This window comes from Octopus sinensis, linkage group LG12, assembly GCF_006345805.1.
Source record: "Octopus sinensis linkage group LG12, ASM634580v1, whole genome shotgun sequence".
NCBI lineage: Eukaryota > Metazoa > Mollusca > Cephalopoda > Octopoda > Octopodidae > Octopus > Octopus sinensis.
Window position 1 is genome coordinate 22,409,041 of NC_043008.1, and position 26,415 is coordinate 22,435,455.

The window sequence follows — 26,415 nt, forward strand, 5'->3', positions numbered from 1 at the left end:
ATCATCATTGTCATCATCATCATCATCATCATCATCATCACCATCATCATCTTCACCAACATTATCGTTGTTTTTGAGTAATCACATTCTTAACTAATTAAAGAACCATTTAGTTAATATTGTGACCATCATTATCCTCTCTTCCAGAGCTGGTACTAAAGCATTCAGCACTCAAGACTGGCCTTATAATGAACTGCCTTGTCTTCCAGTTATAAATGTTCACTGAACAAGTTAAGAGCTGTAGCTTATAATAATAATATATAAAATAAATGCGCCCTTTTAAAGCCTAGCCAGGCTCATGGGCCCGGTTTCCCGGTTTCTATGGCGTATGTGTTCCTCAGCTGGATGGGACACCAGTCCATCGCAGCATTACTCATTTTTGCCAGCTGAGTGGATTGGAGCAACATGAAATGAAGTGTTTTGCTCAAGAACACAACTTGTCGCCCAGTCCAAGAATTGAAACCACAATCTTACAATCATGATGCTGACAGCCTAACCACTAAGCCACACGCCTCCACAATATAATAATATATAGTTTGTTATAAATGATGGAAGGCGTGTTAGTTCAAAATAGCATTTTGTATATCTTACTTAACATGGTTATACTGTAAAAAGCAACAAAAAATGATATCCACATTAAGTAAAGTATACATAAAGCGATTTTTAACTAAACCTACTTCTGTCACTCATAATGAATTTTTACCCAGCTTGGCAGGATATTTGCAACACCAGTGAATTATTAATTTCTGTTTTTCTATATCAGCAAAGGTTAATTTTGTCTAAGCATGCATTTGATAATGGATACTTGCTACTGACGATGTGCAAAGACGCAGAAACACAGATCTAGCAATTCCACTGCTGCTGTCTGCTTTCATCTGCTCTTGATACACTTATGCTTTCAAATGCTATTCATCTTTACAAGATGCTTTTTCAAGATGAATACTACAGTGTTGTGGCTTTCTACAGTATAGCCATGTTAAGTAAGACACACAAATTGCTACTCTAAACTAATACTGCTTGCTTCACTGACAATGAATTTTTACCCAATCAGCCAGCTAGTTGCAACACCAGTGCTTTGTTAATCACTGTTTTTATATATCGGTAAAGGCAAAATTTGTCTAAGCATACAGTTACTACGCTCACAGACGTAGAAATCTAGATTTAGCAATTTCAGAGACTCTGGACATTTTTTGTTTGTTACTGATATACTTCTGTGCTATTTGACACGATACATCTATGCAAGATGTTTTCTTGAGGCAGATGCCACAGTTTTGTGGCTTTCTTCAGTATATCCACGTTGAGTAAGATATACAGAATGCCATAATATATAGTATAGCATTGTATCAGTACTTCAGCTGGTGATTTTTCAATTTTTGGCTAAAACATTGTTCAAATAACTACAACATCCTTAGATGTTAGACTTAGGTACTAAAGCTAAAATTAAATAAATATTTGTTCGTCTGCTGGAGATGTGAGTTCAAGTCTTAGGGGCACCCTTTGAGTTTTTCTGTCCAAGAGGGTTTCCCAACCGAGTATTTACACGTTATTATTATTTAAAGGTGACAAGCTGGCAGAATCGCTAGCATGCCAGGCAAAATGCTTAGCAGTATTTTGTCTGTCTTTATGTTCTGAGTTCAAATGCCAGTGGGGTCGACTTCACTTTTTATCTTTTCGGGGTTTATAAAATAAGTACCAGTTCAACAATGGAGTCAATGTAATCGACTTACCCCAACTCCCCACCAAATTCAAGCCTTGTGACTAAAGTGGAAGGGATTATTTATATCTTTATAAAGGTGTTGAGCTGGCAGAACTGTTAATGTGCTGAACAAATTGCTTAGCAGCATTTTGTATGTCTTTACATTCTGAGTTCAAATTCCACCGTGGTTGACTTTACCTTTCATCCTTTCAAGATCAATAAAATAAGTACCAGTTGTGCACTGGGGTCGATGTAATCAACTAGACCCCTTCCCAAAAATTTCTGGCTTTTTGCCAATAGTAGAAAGGATTATTTATAGCTTTATGTGTACTTCAAGATCCATTATTCCAAAAGAAATATGTCTGTTATATTTTTTTTTTCGGTTTCTTGTGCCCCTAGATTTCAGCCCTCATGGCAAACCACTTATTTGTATCATTAATCTGCAGCACTGACCTTGTTCTCTTCACTGTATAACATGTGAATAATAGACTTCAAAGTTTCAAAAAATATTACAATTTTCTCATCCAAGGAATTTTTACCAGCTTACATGATTAGCTGGTCACGGAGAAACTAATTCAGTGACTGTTACCTATAAAGACGTAGTCTCCACTGCTATACTAACACCACACTGGATTTAGTGCTACCGTCCTAACCTCACATATTAACAGCATTACCCTGTTGTTTTTCTATGCCATGCAATGGATTCAAAGAAGACACATTGGTAAATCCAGTTTTTCAATTAATGGAAGTACTGATTTTATTTTTCCTTTCTTCTACAAAGCATATTAAATGTATAATGGTTTAGCATTTTGTGATCAAAGTATATTTAATGTGCAACGGTTGGATGGTTTCTGTTCTAATGTGTATTTAACATGCAACACTTGATTGGTTTATGGAAAATGTATATTTAGTGTGCAATGCGTGAATGGTTTGTGTACAATGTATGTTTTAATATATAATGAAGTAAAATAACTATGAAGATAAAGTATTGGATTGCCAATTCATATGTACCAAGTTCCAATTCATTAATGAAGTTTCCCTTATATATTTCGGATCAGTGTATTTAGTACAATGTTTAATATATAACTGTTTCAATTTTTAGTACAACAGCAGCAATTTTAGGGGAAGGAATTTTAAGGGAAGGGACCAATTATAGTGCTTGACTTTGGTACTTTATTTTTTCAGTCCGTTGAGCTCAGTGACATTTGAACCCAGAATGCAAAGAGCCAGAATACATGCCACTAAATCACATGTCTCTACTGTACTAGGGAGTACTAAATAGTTCCTGGCTTTGGATAAAAGAAAATACAGGAGGACCAGTTAATTATGATGTTTTTCAACATATTCCCCTCTCAGATTCACACGCTTATTGCAACGGTCCTTCTGTTTTTCTAAGCCCTGTAAAAGAACTCGGAAGGTTGGGCCTGCAGCCAGGCTTTTCGTGAGACCCTTAAAGCCAAGAACTTTTCAACACCCCTTGCATTTGAGTATTTGTGTGTATGTGTATGTATGTGTGTGTGTGTGTTATTTATTTATTTTTATTTTTTTCTGTATACATGTGTATACATATTTTGTTGTGTCTGGGGGAGAGTCATTTTCTTTTTGTGCCTTATAATGTTACACACTCACCGGTAAAATTTCCACTTCTTTCTTTTTTTTTTTTTAAATAAGAAATAAGTGGAAATTTTACCGGTGAGTGTTTTACATTATAAGGCACAAAAAGAAAATTACTCTGCCCAGCCACAACAGAATATGCTTCAAAACACGAACTCATATAAAGAATCTTACAAACCAAATCCAAAAACGAAATGTGTATACATAATTATATGATATATATATATGTGTCTGTTTTAGAAACTATGTACACCGATTACGAGAAGAGCAGGCCATTGCCAAGAGACCTACATTTCGGAGCTGCAATGTAGCACTACGAAACTCCACTGGTTCCAGTGAATTACTCCGGAGAGAGACAGGGTCTGTGAGTATATTCATTTTATCATTTCATTAACACGAATGGATGGCAGGTTTGGCCAGAAACACTAGAGCACAGACAGAAGTAAATATATTTTATCATGTATTTAGTTTCTTCTCTGCATGTTTTTAAGTTTGCCTTCTAGTCATAGTTCAAAAAAATGAACGCTTCTAATATGCTACTGTATAATTAATTTCAGTTAATTACATATTGTAATAGAAGTAGCATATTTGATTATATTGAATGCTTTAAAACTTGTATATTTTTGTCTGAGGAGCCTTCTGGCTAATTTTGGCATTGGTGATTTTTCTATCACTGTTGTGCTATATCAGTAGCAGTCAATTTTATTTTAGCATGCAATTGCCAGTGAATACTTGCTCCTGACGAGGCCCAAAGAGGCAGAAATTTGTGTTTAGCAAGGCCACCATGGCTGCTGGACGATTTTTGTCTGCTACTGATATTGTTCTATTTTCTAGCATTAAATATATATACCACAGTTTATCAGGTTTTCAATGATGTATCTGCTTTAAGTATGATATCCAGATTCCTAATTTGAACTACTGTTGCTTCTGTCATTTCTAATAAATTTTTATTCAGCCTACTGGCCTAGCTAATTGCAACATCGGTGATTTTTCATCACTGTTTTACTTCATCAATGAAGATGGAGTATGTAGTTACCAGTTACATGTTTGCTACTGATGGGACCCCAAAAGGCAAAAATACATACTTAGCAATACCATCACCACTGCTGGATGATTCTCATCTGTTGCTGATATCTTTCTGTGTTTTTTAACACTACACACCTATAAAGGATTCTTTCTTGAGACGCTTGAGAACAATCTACTTCAATCAGTTCATTATAGGATTCAAAATTCCTGGAATGGTACAGAGTGCGACAGGCATCTGAGGAAGGTTGGAAAATAAAGCAGCCAAAACCTTGTGACCATAACAACTAAGACAAGAACATTAATCCAAATATATCAGTGTGTAATAATGATACAACCTCAAACCAGAAATTTAGATAAAATTTATATGGTTAAATATAAACGTGATACATTATTATTTATGAAAACAATATTATGTCATGGGTTTATCATGCATAACACAGTGTAATTTCAATAACAAACAAGAATAACTGTGACATCATTATTGTTTTTAACATCCACTTTTCCATGCCAGCATGGCTCAAATGGAATTTGTTGTGGATTTTTCTACAGCTGGATGCCCTTCATGTCACCAAACCTGAACATAATATTTCCCCATGATGAGGTTTGAAACAAAAGCCACCTCTTTCAAGGTAGTGACACTTGTTTACAGCTATCAAAAGAAGTCAAGGCATGGATGGAAGCAGTAACACATGCTAATGCATGTATATATATATATATATAAACATATACACATATACACGTATGTGTGTGTGAACATATATATGTATATATACATAAATATATATATATATATATATATATATATATATATATATATATATATATCATGCTAGCATGGAGAACGGACGTTAAACGATGATTATGATATATACATGTATATAGATAGATAGATTCACACATATATACACACACACAGATACAATGGTCTTCTTTCAGTTCCTGTATGCCAAATCCTATCTCAAGGCTTTGGTTAGCATGGGGCTATAGTAGAATACACATACCCGAGGTGCCACACAATGGGACTGAACACAAACTCATGTGGTTGGAATGCAAACATTCTACCATACAGCAATGCCTGCACTTCAAAAGATTTTAATCAAATTTGGATAGTAAACTTAATTTGTCACTTAATTAACACCCCCCACCCCACCACCACCACCACCAGCTGCAGTGCCTTTATGAGAATTAATTCTATTACAAGCGTTGAGGGCAGATCTCCAGTTTTACAATCACTTTGTCCACCCTCTATGTCAGCTTCAGAGGCCCTTAGCCTTTAATATTTAGATTCCTCTGTCAAATGCAATGTTTATTTATTCAAATCATTTTGAATTAATCATGCATTATCTTGTGGCTTTGAGATTTCCATGGTATGACTGTTTAAGTTTAGAATGACATTGCAGGGTAGGTGTGAGAGGCTGGATCTTGCAAGTTTGAATTGGCCTAATAAGGCCAATTTAAAAGCAAACAGGTAAAAAACAAATGACTAAAGGGACCACTTTCCATTATCTGGTGAAGCAGTACCAATAAACATTTAACATTTTTGTCAAGAAATGTATTTCAAACAATCCATTACATTTATATAGAAAATTTTCTTCATTCTGTTTTGGAGTTGTTTTGATTGTCCAATCTGTTATTAAAGTCATCTTCAAAAACTGACAGCAAATATATTAATTTTACTTAAATGTATTGCATAATGATAATGTAATTAAGTTAAAACATAGAAAAATTAATTGATATTTAAATGCAGTTATTTACATTTTGTAATAGGCTTTGAATCAAAAACATGAAACATGTTTTTAATTATATATTTAAACAGTAAAACTGAAAAATTATGTTGTGTCTGGGAGGGTCATATTGTTTTGATGCCTTATTATCTAACACACACACTGGTTCAATTTCCACTCTTTTATTATTTGTATTTTTTCTTCTAAAATTTTCATTGCCTTTTGCAATTTTGTCACTGGATGTTGATTCTGTCAATTATTGGAGCTCCAATAATGAATAGAGTCAACATCCATTGACAAGGTTGTAAGAAAAAATATGAGTGGAAATCAAACCAGTGAGTGTGTTAGATAATAAAGTATTAAGATATTATGACTCTCCCCAGGCACAACATAATTTGCTTCAACAAACGAATTCACATAAAGAATCTTGCAAACTAGATCCAAAAACGAAACTGATAACTTAGATATGTACATAAATAGAACCAAGGGAGACAACACCGAAAAGATTGAAGTTGTCTCCCTTCGTATGGCACAATGTACGTATATGCATGCATAAATACACAGTGGCACATATTATAAGAGTGATAACCCAGAGCGGTAAAGCAGTGGATTAGCAGAATTAGTAGAATTGTGGACTAAAATCTTTACAGTTGTAAGTAACACTCATATACATACATTATTTACATTCTAAATTGACAACCTTGATGAGTATTTTCTATCCTTTCATCTTTCAAGTAACAATTAAATATGTACTAAACGAGCAATGGAATTGATTGAATCAATTAAGCACCTCTCTTAAAAAAGGTTTGGCCCCTCGTCAATGTTAAAAATAATAATGTTGATCATAAGAATAATAATAATTCTTTCTACTATAGGTACAAGGCTTGAAATTGCTGGGGGAGGGTTAAGTTGATTACATTGACACCAGTGCTTAACTGGTACTTATTTTACAGTTCCTGAAAGGATAAGAGGCAAAGTCAACCTTGGTAGGATTAGAATTCAGAGCATTAAGAGCTGGAAGAAATATCACTAAGCATTTTGTCTAACGAGCTAACAATTCTGTCAGCTCACCACCTTAACAACCTTTCTACTAGTACTACTAACAATAATAACAATAATAATAATAATAATAATAATAATAATAACAACAACAACAACAATAATAATAATAACAATAATAATAATAACAACAACAACAACAACAATAATAATAATAACAATAATAATAATAACAACACAACAACAACAACAATAATAATAACAATAATAATAATAATAATAATAATAATAATAAAATAATAATAATAATAATAATAATAACAACAACAACAACAATAATAATAATAACAATAATAATAATAACAACAACAACAACAATAATAATAATAATAATAATAATAATAATAACAATAATAATAATAATATAATAATAATAATAATAATAACAACAACAACAAAATAATAATAATAACAATAATAATAATAATAACAACAACAACAATAATAATAATAATAATAATAATAATAATAACAACAATAATAATAATAATAATAATAATAATAATTATAATAATAATGATGGTTGTTATTATTATTATTTCTACTCTAGACACAAGGCCTTGAAAATTTTGTTGGGAAGGGGGATAGTCAATTACATCAACCCCAGTGCATAACTGGTACTTATTTCATCAACCCCCCCCCCTGAAAGAATGAAAGGTAAAGTCAACCTTAGCGGAATTTGAACTCAGAATGTATCGACAAGCGAAATAATGCTAAGTATTTCATCTGGCATGCTAACAACTCTGCCAGCACGCTGCCTTAATAATAATGATAATGATAATAATAATAATAATAATAATAATAATAATAATAATAATAATATAATAATAACAATAATAATAATAAATGTTCTGAGGCAGTACCAGGCAGTGGTTCTCATGGATTCTGATCTTAACTTGTTGGTAGTGTAATCATGTACATTGTTTTGTCTTAGTATAAAAGATGGCCTACAGCAAATATTCTGCTCAATACCACAGATTTGCTTGTCAGTTGTTTGACCTTAACCAGTTGAACATGTCCCTTGGTGGCTGACGATATGTATATCTCTGATCACGAGCAGAAGTAGTGGGGAAGCATCATAGCCATGTGTTGTAAGGAATTCTTTGGGGTTCGAAAAGTTCACCACTAGAAACATGGGTGTTTCATTCAATATTTTATACAACCTTCATCCAGGAACCTTAGGAGTTGGATGGCATACTTGACCTGTTGAAAATCCGAACAGGGTCCCTCCTGCAAGGTCATGTGCTGTTTATCTTGACATGAGATCACCATGTCACACACATATGGTTGTAATGCATGTGCCTGGTGTACCCTTATCAGACGGGTAGTCATGATGAGTATACTGGGCTTTGTATATTTTTACCCTAGTGTCACTTTGATGGCATGCACTGCTCTCTCACTCAATAATAATAATAATAATAATATAATAATAATAATAATAATAATAATAATAGCAATAATAATAATAGATGAAGCACTGACCCCTTATGCTGTAGAGCAACATTCTCTCTCTCTTGATGCAATTAACTCTGATTTGTACAAATTATAGTCAAGGTGTGTATAACTGGGCTTTGTATATTTGTACCCCAACATCACTTTGATGGCATGTGCTACCCTATCACTCAATAATAATAATGATAACTACTACTACTACTACGACGACGACGACGACGACTTCTAATACTACCACTACAACTACTACTACTGCAACTATTTCATTTTCTTTCTTTTCTTTTCTTAGAGTGCTTCGCCGAGCAAAGTTGAAGATGAAAGGAATTCTGGGAATGGTAACTCTATCCAGAACTCCCCAAAACAAACTGCCAGCACTGACAACCCAATGTACCTAATAACACCACAAATGCCGCAAGCAGATGACAAGACAGCCGCCGTACAGTCTCCAGCATCGTCGATTAAGTATATTGATGAAGATGACACATCAAAGAAGGTAATCCGTGCAGTGGAAAGCCATGGGCTGCATTAACTGTTCACTTTTTCAGTATATTCCATCTCAAGGAAGTGAGCTGTTATCAGATGTATTGGGTTTCTAAATGAATGATTGGAAATCTAAAACTTTTTTTCTTTGAGAATATATACAAAATAATGTTTTGGTTATATTTTCAATATCAGCTTTCTACATGCACACACATGGAAGCACATGGCCTAGTGGTTAGAGCAGCGGGCTCGTAGTCAAGGGATTGCGGGTTCAAATCTCAGACTGGGCAATGTGTGTGTTTATGAGCGAAACACCTAAGCTCCACGCAGCTCCGGCAGAAGGCAATGGCAAACTTCTACTGACTCTTTTGCCATAACTTTCTCTCACTCTTTCCTCCTGCATCTTGCAGCTCACCTGTGACCGACCGGCGTCCCGTCCAGGTGGGGAACCTATATGCCAAAGAAACCGGGAAACCAGCCCTAATGAGCCAGGGATGGCTCAAGAAGGAACAAACATGCACACTTACACACACACACACATATATACACACAAATATCTAGAGACATTACAATTGCTATCAAATCATAAACATTTTCATATTGAATTTTAATATTCAATAATATTGTCTTACTTGATCTGTCTATTTATTCAGAATATGTACACCATATATATGTTTTATGTGTATATGTATATATATACACACAGCTGCAGGACTGGCTCCTGAGCTGGTGACATGTAAAAAACACCATTTGAGCATGGCCATTGCCTGTACCGCCAGATTGGCCCTCATGCAGGTGGCCAATCTAAATTTTCGGGGTGATTGGCATTATGAAGGGCATCCAGCTGGTTTGCCAGTCCTCAATCAATTCGTCCAACCATGCTAGCAGGGAAAGCAGACGTTAAACGGTGATGATGATGAGGATGATGATACACTCACACACACACATACATGCACATACATATACAAATATATATACATATGTAGGTATGTATTCACACACACACACACACATATATATATATATAATATATATATATATATACACATATACATACATATATATGTATTCATATGTATATGTATTCACATATATGAGAAAAGGTCAGTTCAAAAAGAACAATTCAAGCTTTTTCGGGGATCCAAAAAGAGAGAAAAGGTGATTTCTAATAAGGATTCATCATATTCATGAAAATCAACCAAAACAGGTAATAAGAATATGAAAATAATATTTGAGATTTGTTATAGGTATAGGAATACGTACGTATGCATTGAATCCAGTTTTATAAAAAATCAACATCTTTTCTCCATTTTTTATACTTGCTTATGGTATATTCTTATACCTATAACAAATCTTATGCATTCACATATATATATATACACACACATGTGTAGACATAAAAGATGTGTGTGGGTAGTACTTTACAGCTGTTTCTGGAATAGGTAGACATGAGATATAGATTTGTGCATATTGTGTGTAGCAGGAGATTGCATGAAACTATCCCATTCATCATCATCATCATTGTTTAACATCTGTCTTCCATGCATGGATAGAACAGTTGACAGGAGTTAGCCAGGTAGAAGACTACCACAGGTTACTGTGTTTGTTTTGGGTAGGGGCTTTTACAGCTGGATGCCCTTCCTAGCACAAACCACTTCGCAGCAGGGAAAATAAACTATCTGAATAGAAAGGCAAACATATCACTATGGAAGGAAGATATACAAATGAAATGTTGTACATGATAAAGATATGTACAGGGTGTCCCAAAAGTTAACAGACCATTTCAAAATATGATACTCTACTCTTTACTCTTTTACTTGTTTCAGTCATTTGACTGTGGCCATGCTGGAGCACCACCTTTTTAGTCGAGCAAATCGACCCCAGGACTTATTCTTTGTAATCCTAGTACTTATTCTATCGGTCTCTTTTGCCGAACTGCTAAGTTATGGGGACGTAAACACAACAGCATCGGTTGTCAAGCGATGTTGGGGGGACAAACACAGACACACAAACACATACATACATATATATACATATATACGACGGGCTTCTTTCAGTTTCCGTCTACCAAATCCACTCACAAGGCTTTGGTCGGCCCGAGGCTATAGTAGAAGACACTTGCCCAAGGTGCCACGCAGTGGGACTGAACCCGGAACCATGTGGTTCGTAAGCAAGCTACTTACCACACAGCCACTCCTTATTAAATATTCACATTTATTCTTTTATAAGCAATAAATACCCTTTCTTGGTAAACATTTTTAATTAGTTTTGAAAATTATGTTCTTCAAATGGCCAAGTAATTTCTGCATAGACATTACTGTTGTTCTTACATGCTCATATTTTTCCCCTGTTTCTTTTGTTTTTCTTGTATTTTCTTTTTAATTTTGTTCTTGGCAAATTTTATTTATTTTATTTTATTTTAATTTAATTACTCTTTTGTGTCTAATTATTTGTTACCCAACAGGTTTGCTTCCTCAACCAGTTTTTATAGAAGCAATTATACTTTCTTTCGTTGATATCTTCCCTATTTTCAGTTAAGTCCAAGTGTGCTTTTTTTTTTTTTTTATTAACCAACTCCTTGTTTTTAACCTTGTTATGTTTTTAAAATTATTTCTATTATTTTTAATAATTTTTTAATTTTTTTAATCATTTTTTATTATTTTTAATCATTTTTATTATTTTTAATTATTGAAAAACATTTCTTTAATCACATCTTTATTTTGTTTCTTTTTTTCTTTTTCATATATTTGGTAAGACGGTGGGGGAGGGGGAGAGATTTTATTTCTGTATTATTTTATTTATTTATTTATTTTACTTTTATGTTTTATCTTTTACTTGTTCCAGTCATTAGACTGCGGCCATGCTGGAGCACCACCTTGAAGAATTTTTAGTTGAATGAATCGACTCCAGTACATATTTTTTTTTCTTTTTAAGCCTGGCACTTATTCTATTGATCAGTTTTGCCAAACCGCTAAGTTACAGGGACATAAACACACCAACACTGGTTGTCAAGCAGTGGTGGGGGACAAACACCAACGCTAAGACACACACACACACAACAGGCTTCTTTCAGTTTCTGTTTACCAAATCCACTCACAAGGCTTTAGTCGACCCAAGACACTGGCTCAAGGTGTCACACAATGGGACTGAACTCTGTACCATGTAGCTGGGAAGCAAACTTCTAACTACACAGTTATACCTGTATGTATACATATATATAATATATATATATATATATATATATATATATATATAACAATTAAGGATAAAATCTTAAAGAATCTTAACAAGAAATTATCAGGTAGTTAGCGTGAAAAACCTCATAAGAGAAAAAATCCGAAAATAATTTTTTCACTTGAAAATATTTATTTATATTGTATAGAGGGCATTATTACACATAGATGCCACACGCTAAGAGGGACATAAGTCATTACTACCAAAATTTAACTAATCATACCGAATGCAGCTCTCGAAGCAAGACATTTAAAAAACTGAATTTAGTTCTATATCACCTGTGATTTTGCAATTAATGTATTAAATACGTCTTTTGTATATGTATATGTATATGTGTGTGTGTGTGTGTGTGTATAGGATGGGCTTCATTCAGTTTCTGTCAACCAAAATCCCTCACAGGTTTCTAGTTGGCCTGGGAATATAATGGAAGACACTTGCCCAAGGTGCCACACCGTGGGACTGAACCCAGAACCATGTGGTTTGGGAAGCAAGCTTCTTACCACACTGCAATGCCTGCGCATTTTTGTTAAAGATTTTTGCATGTGTTTGCTATTCGGTTTTTTTTTTTCACTTTTTTTTATGCTGCATCCTTACAAGGCATGATGCAAAATATTCTGAGTATGGATCAGGGTTATTAAACTATTTTCATAAAAAAAAAGTTGGCAAATATTTTCAAAACATCGGTGATTACATTAAAAATCACCACACCAGAAATGAAAATATCGCAGGTAAATTTTACAAATACATATACATACATGTGTGTGTCTGTGTATATATAATATATTATGTATCATAAATTATAAATCAGTTTACTGTCCAGGATTTGACACCTGGGGTGAAAGAGGGAGGCATCAGCACTAGACTGGTACATTATTTATCAACATAGAAGGGTTGAAAGGCAAGCTGGTTTTGATAGGATTTGAACTCAGAGCGACAGACAGCTGGAGCAAGAATCACAACAAATTCAATCGAACTCTCTGCTAAGTCTGCCAATTGACTACAAATGTTACAATCAGCAAACCTTGATTCTAAATGACCAAACTCTATTAATATTCCTAAGTTGCTGCTTTGCTACTACTAGTACTAATAATAATAATATAATAATAATAATAATAATAATAATAATAATTTTTATTTATGTGCCCTTTTCAAGCCTAGCCAGGTTCACAGGCCCAGTTTCCTAGTTTCTGTGGCATATGTGTTCCCCGCAGCTGGACGGGGCGCCAGTCCATCGCAGTGTTACCCAAGAAACAGGAAGAAAGAGTGAGAGAAAGTTGAGGTGAAAGAATACAACAGGGGTCGCCACCACCCCCTGCCAGAGCCTCGTGGAGCTTTAGGTGTTTTCACTCAATAAACACACACAACGCCCAGTCTGGGAATCGAAACCATGATCCTCCGACTGCGAGTCCACTGCCCTAACCACTGGGCCATTGCGCCTCCATAATAATAATAATAATAATAATAATCCTTTCTACAGAAAAGGTACAAGGCCTGAAATATCAGAGATGGGGACTAGGTGATTTCATTGATCCCAGTGTTACTTAATTTATCAATCCTGAAAAGTGGAAAGGTAAAGTCAACCTCAGCAGCATTTGAACCCAGAATGTAAAGACAGACGAAATGCCACTAAGCATTTTGCCCAGTGCAGTAACAATTCTACCAGCTTGCCACCTTCACTACTTCTACTACTACTACTACTACTACTACAACTACTACTACTAATAATAATGATAATAATAATAATAATAATAATAATAATAATAGTAATAATAAGACGTTATATTGAAAGACTTCAGACAAAAACTATGCCTCCTCATAGATATGACTGTCCCAATCCACATAAATGTATCTGTCAAAACCTACCAAAAACTGAGCAAGTATAAAGATCTTGAAAAAGAAATTAGCAAAATGTGGAACCTGAAGACTAAAACAATACCTGTTGTCATAGGTGCCCTAGGAATGATAGCAAAAGAAGCTGATTCCTACCTAGCTCAGATACCAGGAAACCCCAAAATGGCAGAAATTCAAAAGATAGTGTTCATGGAAACTGCCCATATCCTACGTATAATACTGTCTATGTAATCTCAAATTTTAAAACAAACTCATTAATTTTCTTGTTTTCTTAAACATTCTCTAGAACAACACTATGTACAAAACCAAATATTTGGCCCCCTAGGCATAACACCAACATGAACTTTTAACTTGTTGTCTGTTGAGGTCTCTGTGTGAGACTTGGAGCTAGCTTGTACAAATACAAAGCAAAAGTCGAACATATAATAACACTACTACTACTACTACTAATAATAATAATAATAATAATAATAATATAATAATAATAATAATAATAATACAGGTGAATCTGTGGTATTGAGCAGAATATTTACTGTAGCCCATCTTTTATACCAAGATAAACCATGTACATGTTAACACTTCCAAACAGTTAGGATGCTTTGCATATTTCTTTTAGTGCTTTACATTCTGAGCTCAAATCTCATCAAAGTCAACTTTCCCTCTCATCTTTTTTGAGTTGATAAAATAAAAGTACCAGTCATGTACTGGAGTCAATATAATCAACTAACCCCTCACCCTAAAATCGCTGGCCTTGTATCAAGATGTGAAACAAATGTTGCTATCGTTATTTCAGACTCAGAATATTTTGATTATACCTAGCATTCTATCAATGCTTTGTTTATTTATTATTAATTTTTCTAATGATTGTTATAATTCTGAGCTTTCATTTGGAAATCAATGTTTAACATTTTGCTATATACACCTTCTTTGATGGTTTATGCTGATACAAACTTATAAGATGTATTTCAGTTTTAGAATGCTACTTCTTAAACCTCCATGTGCCAGTAGCCCAAACATGAACCTTGTGTTTATAAAACAGATTAATTTTCCTGAACATTTTGGGGGAGTAAATGCACCTTTTATGAACTGTGAAATGCTGAATTTTTTTTCAATACCCGAAAGATATATAATGTAGATAACCTTAAAGTTATGTATTTTGAAAGCCTCAGCTGTGGCAATCAAGATGATGTGAGAACATCCTATTGTTCTCTAGCATAGAAAGTAAAATAACTAAGAAAAATAATTAGGGAATAATTGAAAAATTTTTATTCTATTTTTACTTCCTTGTATTCATTTTACATCTTTTATTTATTCATCCCTATTTTACTTTCTTCCATCCCCCCCCCCTTTATTTATATGAGATGTAAGAACAAGTTTTTTTTTTATTTAGATCTTTTATATAACTGGATCCCATTTCGAAATGATATCAATTATTCTTGTCTAAAAAGAAATACCAAATTTCTGACAGAATAAAATAACATAATGATCAATAATTCACTTTTTATGTATGTCAATATAACTAAATTTGTGTTGTTTAATATCTATAAAGCATCCAGTTTAACCTCTCTATATGTCAACATGAAGTGGAGGTGCATGGCTTAGTGGTTAGTGTGTTGGACTCAAGATTGTAAGATTGTAGTTTCAATTCCTGGATGGGGCAACATGTTGTGTTCTTGAGCAAAACACTTCATTTCACATTGATCCAGTCCACTCAGCTGGCAAAAATGAGTTTTCCTGCAATGGACCAGCATCCCATCCAGGTGGGGAATTTATACCCCAAGAAACCGACCCTTATGAGTCGGCAGGACTCAATAATTTAACCTTTGCCTTTTACCTTTTAGCATGAAGTTGATGAGATTCCAAAATTCATACTTATACATTAAGGTTTTGTAGAATAATTTTTCCTCCTTTTTCTTGTAAACACTTCATACTTTTAAGAGCACCTCAAGGTGGCTAGACACCTGGTTATCTGAACCAACTGACTTCAGCAGGTCTTGGATACTAAACATACTGGAGTGATTTCTAGCTCCTCTCCCATTCTATGTCCATATAAGGACTTGCATGTGATATTTCAAAGTAGCATCAGTTATACATTGCTTCCAACTATGGGGTACTTATTCACATGACTGAACTATCACAGGGTCTATTGTTGCCAGAACCCATGAAAGTTCAGTCTTTCACACCCCCTCCCTGGACAGGTTGATAAATAATGTGCCAGCCTAATGCTGGTGCATCCCTCTCTCCCCACAAACTGTCTCACACAATGTTATCCCAGAATGCAATGCTGTTACAGGGTTAGTCGTTTCTACAGCTGAGTGGACTGGGGCAATGTGAATTGCAATAAAATATTGGCCTTTCAGATTATATTTCATAATATTTTGTAACTTATTTTTTAACATGTTGATTCTATTTATGTTTTACTCTTATATTTCAGGGTTATGAAACTGATGAAGCTGAGGATGAAGGAGAAAGCGAATCAAAGCCTCTTCTCGCATCAGAAGTGGCAAATTCTAAGGATAACGACAGTAAAGAGAGCAACGTTGCACCTGTGCAGTTTGGAAACTCGTTAGCATTTGAGAATTTCCCCAACAATAATAATGCCAATACTACAGAAGAAAATGTCAATGAGGACCTAGCTGATATGGCTTCTGAAGATGCTACAAGCCTAAACCAAATTCCAGTATCAAATGCCAATATTGCATCACCGGATATAGCCTGGTTAGAACAGGCAGTCGAAGACTCGACTCTGGGTTCAGTAACTGCTGGACTCACCCAGTCTGACTCAAGCCTATCTTCTAGTAATAAGTTCTACTCTTACGGCACTGGTCAGTTAGAGTATGTATCCCCTTATCAAGGGCCAAGTGGGGAGTATGCAAGTAGCAGTTCTATAAGCTCACCTTCTTCAGAAAAAGGTCCGCATGTTCTCTATCAGCCTATTCTACCCGGAAAGACGAATGATGGGTCAAGCAATGTTTCACCTGCTTTCAGAGACAACATCGATGATAATGTTCTCGATAATGAACAAGAGATTATAAATTTGCACCCGTCTCTGTTGGACAGTAACATCGACCAAACAATAGTGACTGACACCGATATCTTCATTGACAATATCGCAGACGATGAGGATCTGTGTACGGACAATAATAATCCGACAGATAACTTCAATAACCTGCCTTGTAATATGATTATCTCTTCTGAACAAGACAGCCGGAAAGAGAACTCAGACTCTTGTGTTGTAATGGATGTTGAGGGTAACTACACACATCCAACGAATGACTTCATTAGCTGCAATGTTTCGCCAGCAGCAAAAATTAACACCGAAAACCAACCCCAGATAGACACTGAGGACGAAAACCCTTGTGAACACACCACCTCTTCACTACCTCCTTCCCCAACTTCTTCCACAAGATCGACGCCCGGCATTATGGGAACTCTACCTCCTATGGCAACTGGAGAATCTGAAATGCTTTAATCTCACTTCATTTCCATGTTTAATATCTTGTGAAGAGATTGACCAATAATCAATACGCTCTCATCTCCCTCCTCTCTTATCTGACTTATGCGTGAGCATGTCTATGTGTGCGTGTGTGTATATGCGTGTGTATATGTGTGTGTGTGTGTGTTATACCTCCCTACAAAATGATTAGAATAATAAAACATAGGTTATGACATGTACATAAATGCATCGTTATAAACATACGAGATTGTTAAGACACCCAATATTCGGTAGCTTTCCAAACATAAGCACCACATTACCAAAATTATATGCATAAATTATTTAAAATTACGAATCATATACTGGAGAGTAAAAGAACACATTATTTTAATTTTAGAAACTATTTCAGTATTCATACACATACATATATAGTATATATATATATACATATATATATATACATATATATATATATATACATTATATATATATATGTATGTGTATATATATATATATATATATATACACATATATATATATATATGATATATACATATATATGATATATACATATATATATATACATATATATATATATATATATAATATATATATATATATATATATATATGTGTGTGTGTGTGTGTGTATATATATACATGTATATATCTTTATATATATATATATATATATATAATATATATATATATATGTGTGTGTGTGTGTCTATATATATATATAAATCAACAAAAGCAAATATCAGAACTGGACTTTAAAAAACTATTGTGGCTAAAAAGAACACATTCATTTTGTCATTTCTTTAAATTATTCTATCATTCTTTAAAAATTCCTCATTATCATACATACATGTGTGTGTTTATTTTCTTTTTTTTTTCATTTTTTGAGGAAAAACAAATTCAGCAAAATTTGTTTTCTTTTACACAAATATATAATAACAACTCACTTGTTGTACCAACTGCTGGAGTGATGGATTAATCCTGTATTAACAGTATTTTGATGAGGGCAGAAAAGAGGATGTACAAAAAAATGTCCTTCATCATGTGATAGTTTTATGAGAAGTCATGTTATATATGAATTACATTTCAGAGGCCTGTACTTCAGAAGCTTTGAAGTCAGCCAATGAACAAAAGTGGACATATCCGATGTTTGAAGAACTGGTGGGTGGAGTAATTTGTAAAATGGTCAGCGGTGAAGTTCTTTTCTTATTTGAATTCCAAGAGAATTTTGGTTGTAGCGAAAGCATTTGATCTCTTATACAGAACTCTGTATAACTTTTTCTTTTTATCATATTGACCTTTATTCGCTTTAAATCATTGTGATATTAATAATAATAATAATAATAATAATAATAATAATAATAATAATAATAATAATAATAATAATAACCATGCTGGAACATCACCATCATAAAACAGAGATAAGTGTAGGGACATGAATTGGCGTTTAAATGGCAGTGAAATGGCTAAATGGGTAAAGGTTGCATTGCCAGCTCTTGGGTTGCAGGCTCAAGTCCAAGGCAAGATGTATTGCACTGGATTTCATGAGGAGGATGACATCTTATTCTGTGTGCTAAAAGGGGCTGATTAAGAACCTGGAATTTCTAGGTTGCAGCTGTTAGATAGGGGATTCATCTTTCATATTATTAGTTTAACGGGTTGCAGATTGGAGAATCAATTCCTGAGAAAATTTGAGATTCATATAAATTTTTTTTGATTTTGAAAGTAAATAAGCAAGATAAAAAGAAAGAAAATGATTTTTATCTATCTTTAAAAATTTCATCTTTTTAAAAAAATAGAGTTTATGTTAATTTGCCGGTGAGGCATCACAGATACCAGGAAACCCCAAAATGACAGAAATTCAAAAGATAGTACTCATGGGAACTGCCCGTATCCTTACATAAGATACTGTCTATGTAATCTCAAATTTTAAAACAAACTTATGGTGTCTTTATCTTTAAGTCTCATAACACACTAAAACTTGCATCATCACATTGTGTATATAATCAACTTAATTTTCAGTCCTGATAATACCAAGAAAAGGAGTTGAACTCCAGCTCTGTAATCTTATTAGAAACTCATCAATTTTATCACATTACATTTAATTATTTTCTCAACTTTACATCCCTCATGGTGGATTAGCGTAACAAGCAGCTCATAATCTTTTTATGAAGGATCTTTATCACAGTCCCTGAAGGTATACATTACAACAGTGGCAACACAGTGCACTATCAACTCAGTACTTTTGTATAGTTTAAATATGCGAGTGTGTGTGTATGCATATATATACACACACACACACACACATATACACACATACAGATACATACATACATACATACATACATACATATATATATATATATATATATATATATATACATATATATATATATATATATATATAATATATATATATATATATATATATATATATATATATATACCTATCATGGACGAACTATATAGACGATTTTCAGATAAGTAAAAGTGGGTGGCAGGCCTTACAAGTGTGATTAATCTACTAAAAATTAATTGTAGTTTAACCACTTCATTTACTTTCGCACCTAGTTTAAAGTTTGTGTTTATACACACCTTGCATTCTTACTCTGCTATATATATGTCATTATTCAGTTTATTTCAAGATTTCTTGCCAAAAGAGAAAGAACCGTTTTCTAACCTAGATCCAAGGTTCCTTTATTGGAATTTCCACATCAACAACAGGATATTCTTGTTTGTATGTATGTGCAGATTTGTATGTTCTGTGTATGTATGAATGCATGTATGAATGCATGTATGTATGTATGTATGTATGTATGTATGTATGTATGTATGTATGTATGTATGTATGTATGTATGTATGTATGTGTGTATGTACGAACGTACGCGTATATGGATATAAGAATTGGTGAAAATTTGTGTTCACAGACGAAGAAAAAGGGGCTCAAGACATCAGATTATATAATAGAGTTTATATGTTTTATAAGCTGATGCTTCCTCAATCTTTATTTTGAGTTTCCTGTTACGGATTATTCAAACAAGTAAAGAATATAAGTAGCGTGATAATATATAAGGAAAAATATTCATAAACACATTGAAATACAATTAGCCATCAAGATTTAATTGGTTCCCAAAAAAGAAAACTTTAAAAATCTGTCATACATCTAGCTGATTAATTGTTATATGCAGAACACGAAAGATAATCATAAATTTTCATTTAAAAGCATCCGATATTTTCCTGATTCCATGGAAATATCACATATGTAAAAACACACAGAAATGAGGAGGATGGTTATTGTTAATAAAATGATAGCATTATCTAATAAGTAAATTTTGTTTAATATATGACCAGCATTCAAATTATGATAAATTTATTATTTGAGAAACAAACTATTTTAACCAGTTTCATTTGGACATTCCTCAAAACAATATATCGATGAAAGTGTCTGTAGGAATTCACCAATTTCGCAATTATGGCCAAAGTTGCAAAGGAGTGTCAAAATATGTTATATACGTCTCCAAGAGATAATGATCACATCATCTAGATGAGCTAATGTATGAGGACACGGATTCTAGAAAAGAACAAACGGTTTGATAATTGTTACTTTTACGATCCTTAAAATTCCAGATACATTTAAATAATGAAATAGTTACACGTCTTTCTAAGTAACAGAATGTATACCAATTTTGCGAGAGTCTGTTTTTAAAGGAACTTTCAGCAATCTTTATGAAGGTTTTTGCTTCACTGTTATTTGCAAGACAAACCTACACCTTAGATTCATAAACTGACACGTAGGGTTGTTAAAATTACATAGCAGAGAATAAGTTTCCGTGTTCGTATTGCATAGTTTTATTCTATTTGTATAGGCAGCGAAATTTTGGGTGCAAATGTAACTCATCTAAACGTTATTTTTATTAAACACTTTTTATGATATCGATATTCTAGAAGAAAAGCTTATTTATAAAGTTTTGGAAAATCCTCTCAGCATTGCAACAGATATTTAAACTACATGGTGGATTCTACCATATAATATACAGTTTCTTATTTTTGCGTTTTTTTAATATTAGTCTCCTATGTAAATACTACATTACGTCTTTGAATTCATTGTTTTTAATGTATCATGGTAATAATGAACAGCTAATTGAAAGGATCCCTCACCAAAGGATAAACTGTACAAACGTTTACTAATATTAATTAAATTTCTAAAATTTATTGAGGCGTTGTTGAAATTTGTGTTAATATATAGCAATTTCTCACCAAGGTCACTATAAGAGCAAAATTTACCACTATCTAAATTTATAGAAAATTAACGCTACTTTAAACTGTAAATCTAACAATTTCAATATGCTAATGAACTCGTTTATACCATCCATTGTGTGGCCATTTATAAGTCCCAAAACGAATAGTCCATCATCACGATAAATACTGAACACTGCAAAGCAGAATCTCTTCCAAAGTCCAAAACGTAGAACCCTATCAATTTGCAAATCGCCTTATTGTCTGTTGGTCATCTATTTGAAAAAAAAAAAACATTCAATTTTTCGTCAACACTACAACTGCATTAAAAATAACCATCTTGTTTTCTTATGTGTTTTGTAAATGTGATAGTACAAACATGAAAATATCGCATGCTTTTGCATGTGAATTCATAAATAGATCATGGGTTTTGCTTATAAAAATTAAATAGATGAATAACAATTAAGTAGTTGAAAATCATTTTCTAATCTTGATCAGTAAACTTGATCATATTTTTAGGTGTTTACGAATATTTTTTCCTTAACACGCTGGTCCCTATTTTCGTTTGAATAACTAGCAACGAGAAACTAAAGTAACGATTTAAGGAGCTTATCATTGTCGTCATTGTTGTTGCTATTTCGGCTAATGCGGTTGACTGTTAGTCTGGGGTTTCTCAGATTCCCGCCGGTTCATTGCTGGATCCAGCTTCTTCCAGTTTATTGTTTCTGATGAACCTTTGGGACGTACAGGAATCTTCCGAGTAATAATCAATTTGCTCAACCGGAACAAATTATCATACTCTAATCATGGTATCGAGAACTTATCAACAGCTCGTTACTACTAGCGAGCGTGTGTATGCATGGACTGCGTTGGCTGTGCATGTGCGTGCATGTGTGTGTGTGTGCGTGTGTGTACATGCGCGTTTATAGTGGAAAATACAGTCAAATTCTTATCCCCGACACCTTGAGTTTCCATTCAGTAGAACTGGTCAATCCACATTCTTTCTTCAATGAGCTAGACTCGGTACTGAGTACTTTCCACAGTTTGTTGCCACTTATGTAACGTATGAATACATATGACATATATGCAAGATATATATATATATATATATATATATATATATACGCACGCACACATTATTTTTGTACATTGAGGATCTAGGCGAGATACTGTCATCTCCCAGATGTTAATAATAATGAGCAAGTCTTCTAGGATAATACTGCCTAGCGTAAGTTACCGTTGCATACAGAAGATGGTGTTGTTTCCCATTTTTTAAATGGTTATTTGAACCGGAATTAAACTCCAGGACTAAGAAATCGTGTGTGTGGAATAATAACAATACAGAGCAAGGATTCTGTATGTCATGTTTTTTTTTTCTTTTATCTTTTTTTCTTTTCAATTTGGTATTTGAAATTGCTAAAATTTTCCGAAACCAAAATCTATTACGATGCAGGATATTGAATCGAAAAGTAACTTATAAGTTGAAACGGAAATTTTGAACATGAATAAAATTTCGGCTGTTTATTCAATAAATAGCTGAAATCGATAAATATATATATATATATCACTTATTGGATAAAAAAAAAAATTTCAAGTAATCGAGTTTAAATTCTAATTCGATTTTATTTGATTTTTCTCTCTCTTCGAATACAGCTTATGAAAACATTTGTTACATTAATTCGGCTGGATTTTTTTTACAATTTTTATTGTTTATTTTTTTAATAGCCGAAAAGAAAAAATCAGAGAAGCGAAGGGTGGGGGCAGGAACTTCAGAAATTCTTTTCTTCTTGGGAAGGAATCCTGCAGAGTCTTTGAAATCGTTATCTGTTCCCAAAATGTAGTCATAATTACAAAGATGAAGACTTCCTTTTTGTTTTAAGTTATTTTGGTACTTCAAATAGTAAATTACTCAAGCTGAGTAAAGCTTAGGTGAAATGAAAGATGTATATTCAGGTGCTGCATGTAATAAACTCGATGAGGTACTGTACAACCATCCGAATTCAGTAGGGTGTATCATATTCCAAACTTGACTCTGCTCAGCTATCATAACCAGGACACTTAATTATCAACGTCTCAGTTCACCTGGTATATCACAAAGTGACAGGGTTCGCTGTTATCCACTTCGACACCAACAGCATAACAAGTGGAGAGGCGAAAGGCAGCCCCGAGTGATGCTTTTATGGGGCAGCATTTTTAGGTTTGGTGTATAAGCCTACATAGGCTCGGGGACACCAGGAGCACAAGGGCGCGGCAAACCTAAAGGCTACCCCGGGTGCATGCACTCCCACTATCCCACTGATTGGCACAGCTGTAATAATCAACGAGTACTCTGTTAGTTTATGGTCCTGAGTTTTGTTCTTCTTATTGATACTATCTATAAAAAGAGATAGGCCCCCACCGATTTTGTCTATATGACCAAGCGTAAATAAGACAGTAGCCGAAGATTCGGGTCCCCAGACATGAAAATATTAATATATTAATATTAAGTTGAGGTTATATGAGATAATGTTGTCAATGAGACCCAAAAGTGTCAGGTAATGCTGAATAAGTGCTATAGACAGACCGTAGTTAAGTTCCAGATTCGGTAATATTGCGGATAAAGGGTTGAATGTTGGTTCTATGTCAGCTTGTGTATATAAGAATTTTTTGCGTAATGATATAAAAAAAAACCAAGGCTGTATAGATATTAGAGCATTTATAGATAGAAGGTCTTACAGCTGTTTCTAGGATATTAATTAATAATATCATAGAAACAGCCGTAAGACCTACTATCTACAAATGCTCTTATATCAATACAGCCTTGGTTTTTTTAATCTCATTACGCAAAAAATTCATATATATTAATATTAATATATTTTTAAAGCACTCACACTGCTATTGTTTAGTTGGTAGACACGCTTGAGCGTTAGATCTAATATTTCTCTGCACTTAGTCCAACGGTTTCCACACAGGCGATAGCAAGCGCCATTTCTCGCAAAGGGTGTTCAGATTGTTTGATGTGATGGTACAAGTGAGGATAATTTTAAAAATAGCGTTGATTTAATTCCTTTTTGGAACAGTGGATCGCGAAGCACATTAAGACTATAAAATGTAGCATGTAAACATTGGGTCGAAAAAGCCAAATATATAGAATTCGAAGGCTGCCTTTTATCATAAAGTGGTTTTTAACACAATATTTATATGCCATTATTTAAAGTTTTATGTGCTTAGAGATCCACTCTTCCAGAAACAAAAGAAAAAGACTTATTTGACGGACGTTCTCTCGAAATTTTATATATTCTTATAACATCAAGAAGTGTTGATTTAATTATCACGCTTCCGTGATTATTCCTTTGCTGTTGTCTTCTGTGTATGTGTGTGACTCCCCTCTAGACCCCTACACATCATTAAGCATAATGTAACGTGATACTAAAGGAAAGAAGTACGGAAAAGGCAAAGGCGGTGATGAAACTAAAAGCATTCAGCATTCTGCTGAGTTCAACTCACGAAAACGCTAACATTGCCTTTCGTATCTTTTAAATTGATAAAATGAGTCAACCAGTCATACACTAGGGTCAAGTCAGTCGACTACATTTGCCTTCTCTTCTAACAGAATTTGGACTTATGCATACGCAAAGAAAATAGAATATCATTTTTGTCAGTTTAAACACAACCTTTATTTCGAATTCCATGCTTTATATTTCTGAATCATTCTTTATTCAAGTTTATTTTGACTTTCTAGAAAGTTAATTCGTCAAAATTCTTGATTGAAGATCATTCATAGCATCGAAGACATATTTTTCGATAACATTATCAATATCATATACTTAATGCATATGTCTTGTTAAAAGCTAATAGCTGTAGTATTCCGTCTAAAGGAAATCCGTCAAAGATGTATAGTGTTAAAAAAAAATTATGCAGTATATCTCAAAGTTAGACGAAACGTTTTTTAACATCATATGTTAGTTTCGCCCATTTTTTAAGTATACTGTGTTTTTTTTTTTAACATTATACACCCTTGGAAGGTGATATCGCAGCTACAAGCGTATATCAACACACATTGAGCTATATTGATAGCATTTACGTTATTGAGATGCTTCTAACACGAACTTTGAATGATCTTTTTGCTTTTTTCTCTGTAACTACACAAGACAATGAATTAAGTGACACGATTTCACCTGACTAAATGTCATTCTTCGTCAATGGTTCTCAAACTAGCAAATACCCCCAACTCCACCTCTGCACCCAAAATATCAAAAAACAAAATTACTGAAAGCTCGTCCACGTTCTCTTTATCGATGAGATCACATAATTGAGCTTGCATCGATATAATCTTACTTGCTTCACCAAGATATTTGACAAGTTGGATCTTTTCGGTTTGAACGGCAGTTTTTTTCTAGCGGTGTCATATGAAATTGTCAACTATAATTATGACCCTAGAATCGATCTATTGCATTTCAATCTCTTTTAGGGTTAGGGGTGGGGGAAGGGTATCTTTTTTCTTCACAAATGTAAATAAACCCAATCTGTTTCTTAAACGAGGGACATATTCATACGGCACAGAATGCTTTTTACCTCAATGGACGTCATTGATTGGTTGAAATTGCAGA

At 33.7% G+C, this 26,415-nt stretch overlaps 1 protein-coding gene across 2 annotated transcripts in view; it reads left to right on the top strand.

Annotated features, from left to right (window-relative positions):
• The window catches only part of LOC115217999, a 520,272-nt gene extending 502,281 nt beyond the window's left edge, over positions 1-17,991 (top strand). For both annotated transcript variants that reach the window (XM_029787743.2, XM_029787744.2), the window contains 3 exons: positions 3,551-3,674; positions 8,861-9,064; positions 16,571-17,991. In XM_029787743.2, coding sequence (XP_029643603.1) covers positions 3,551-3,674; positions 8,861-9,064; positions 16,571-17,608 — 1,366 coding nt within the window. In that variant the 3' untranslated portion in view covers positions 17,609-17,991. The remainder of the gene's footprint in view (positions 1-3,550; positions 3,675-8,860; positions 9,065-16,570) is intronic.
• Positions 17,992-26,415: the final 8,424 nt, after the last annotated feature.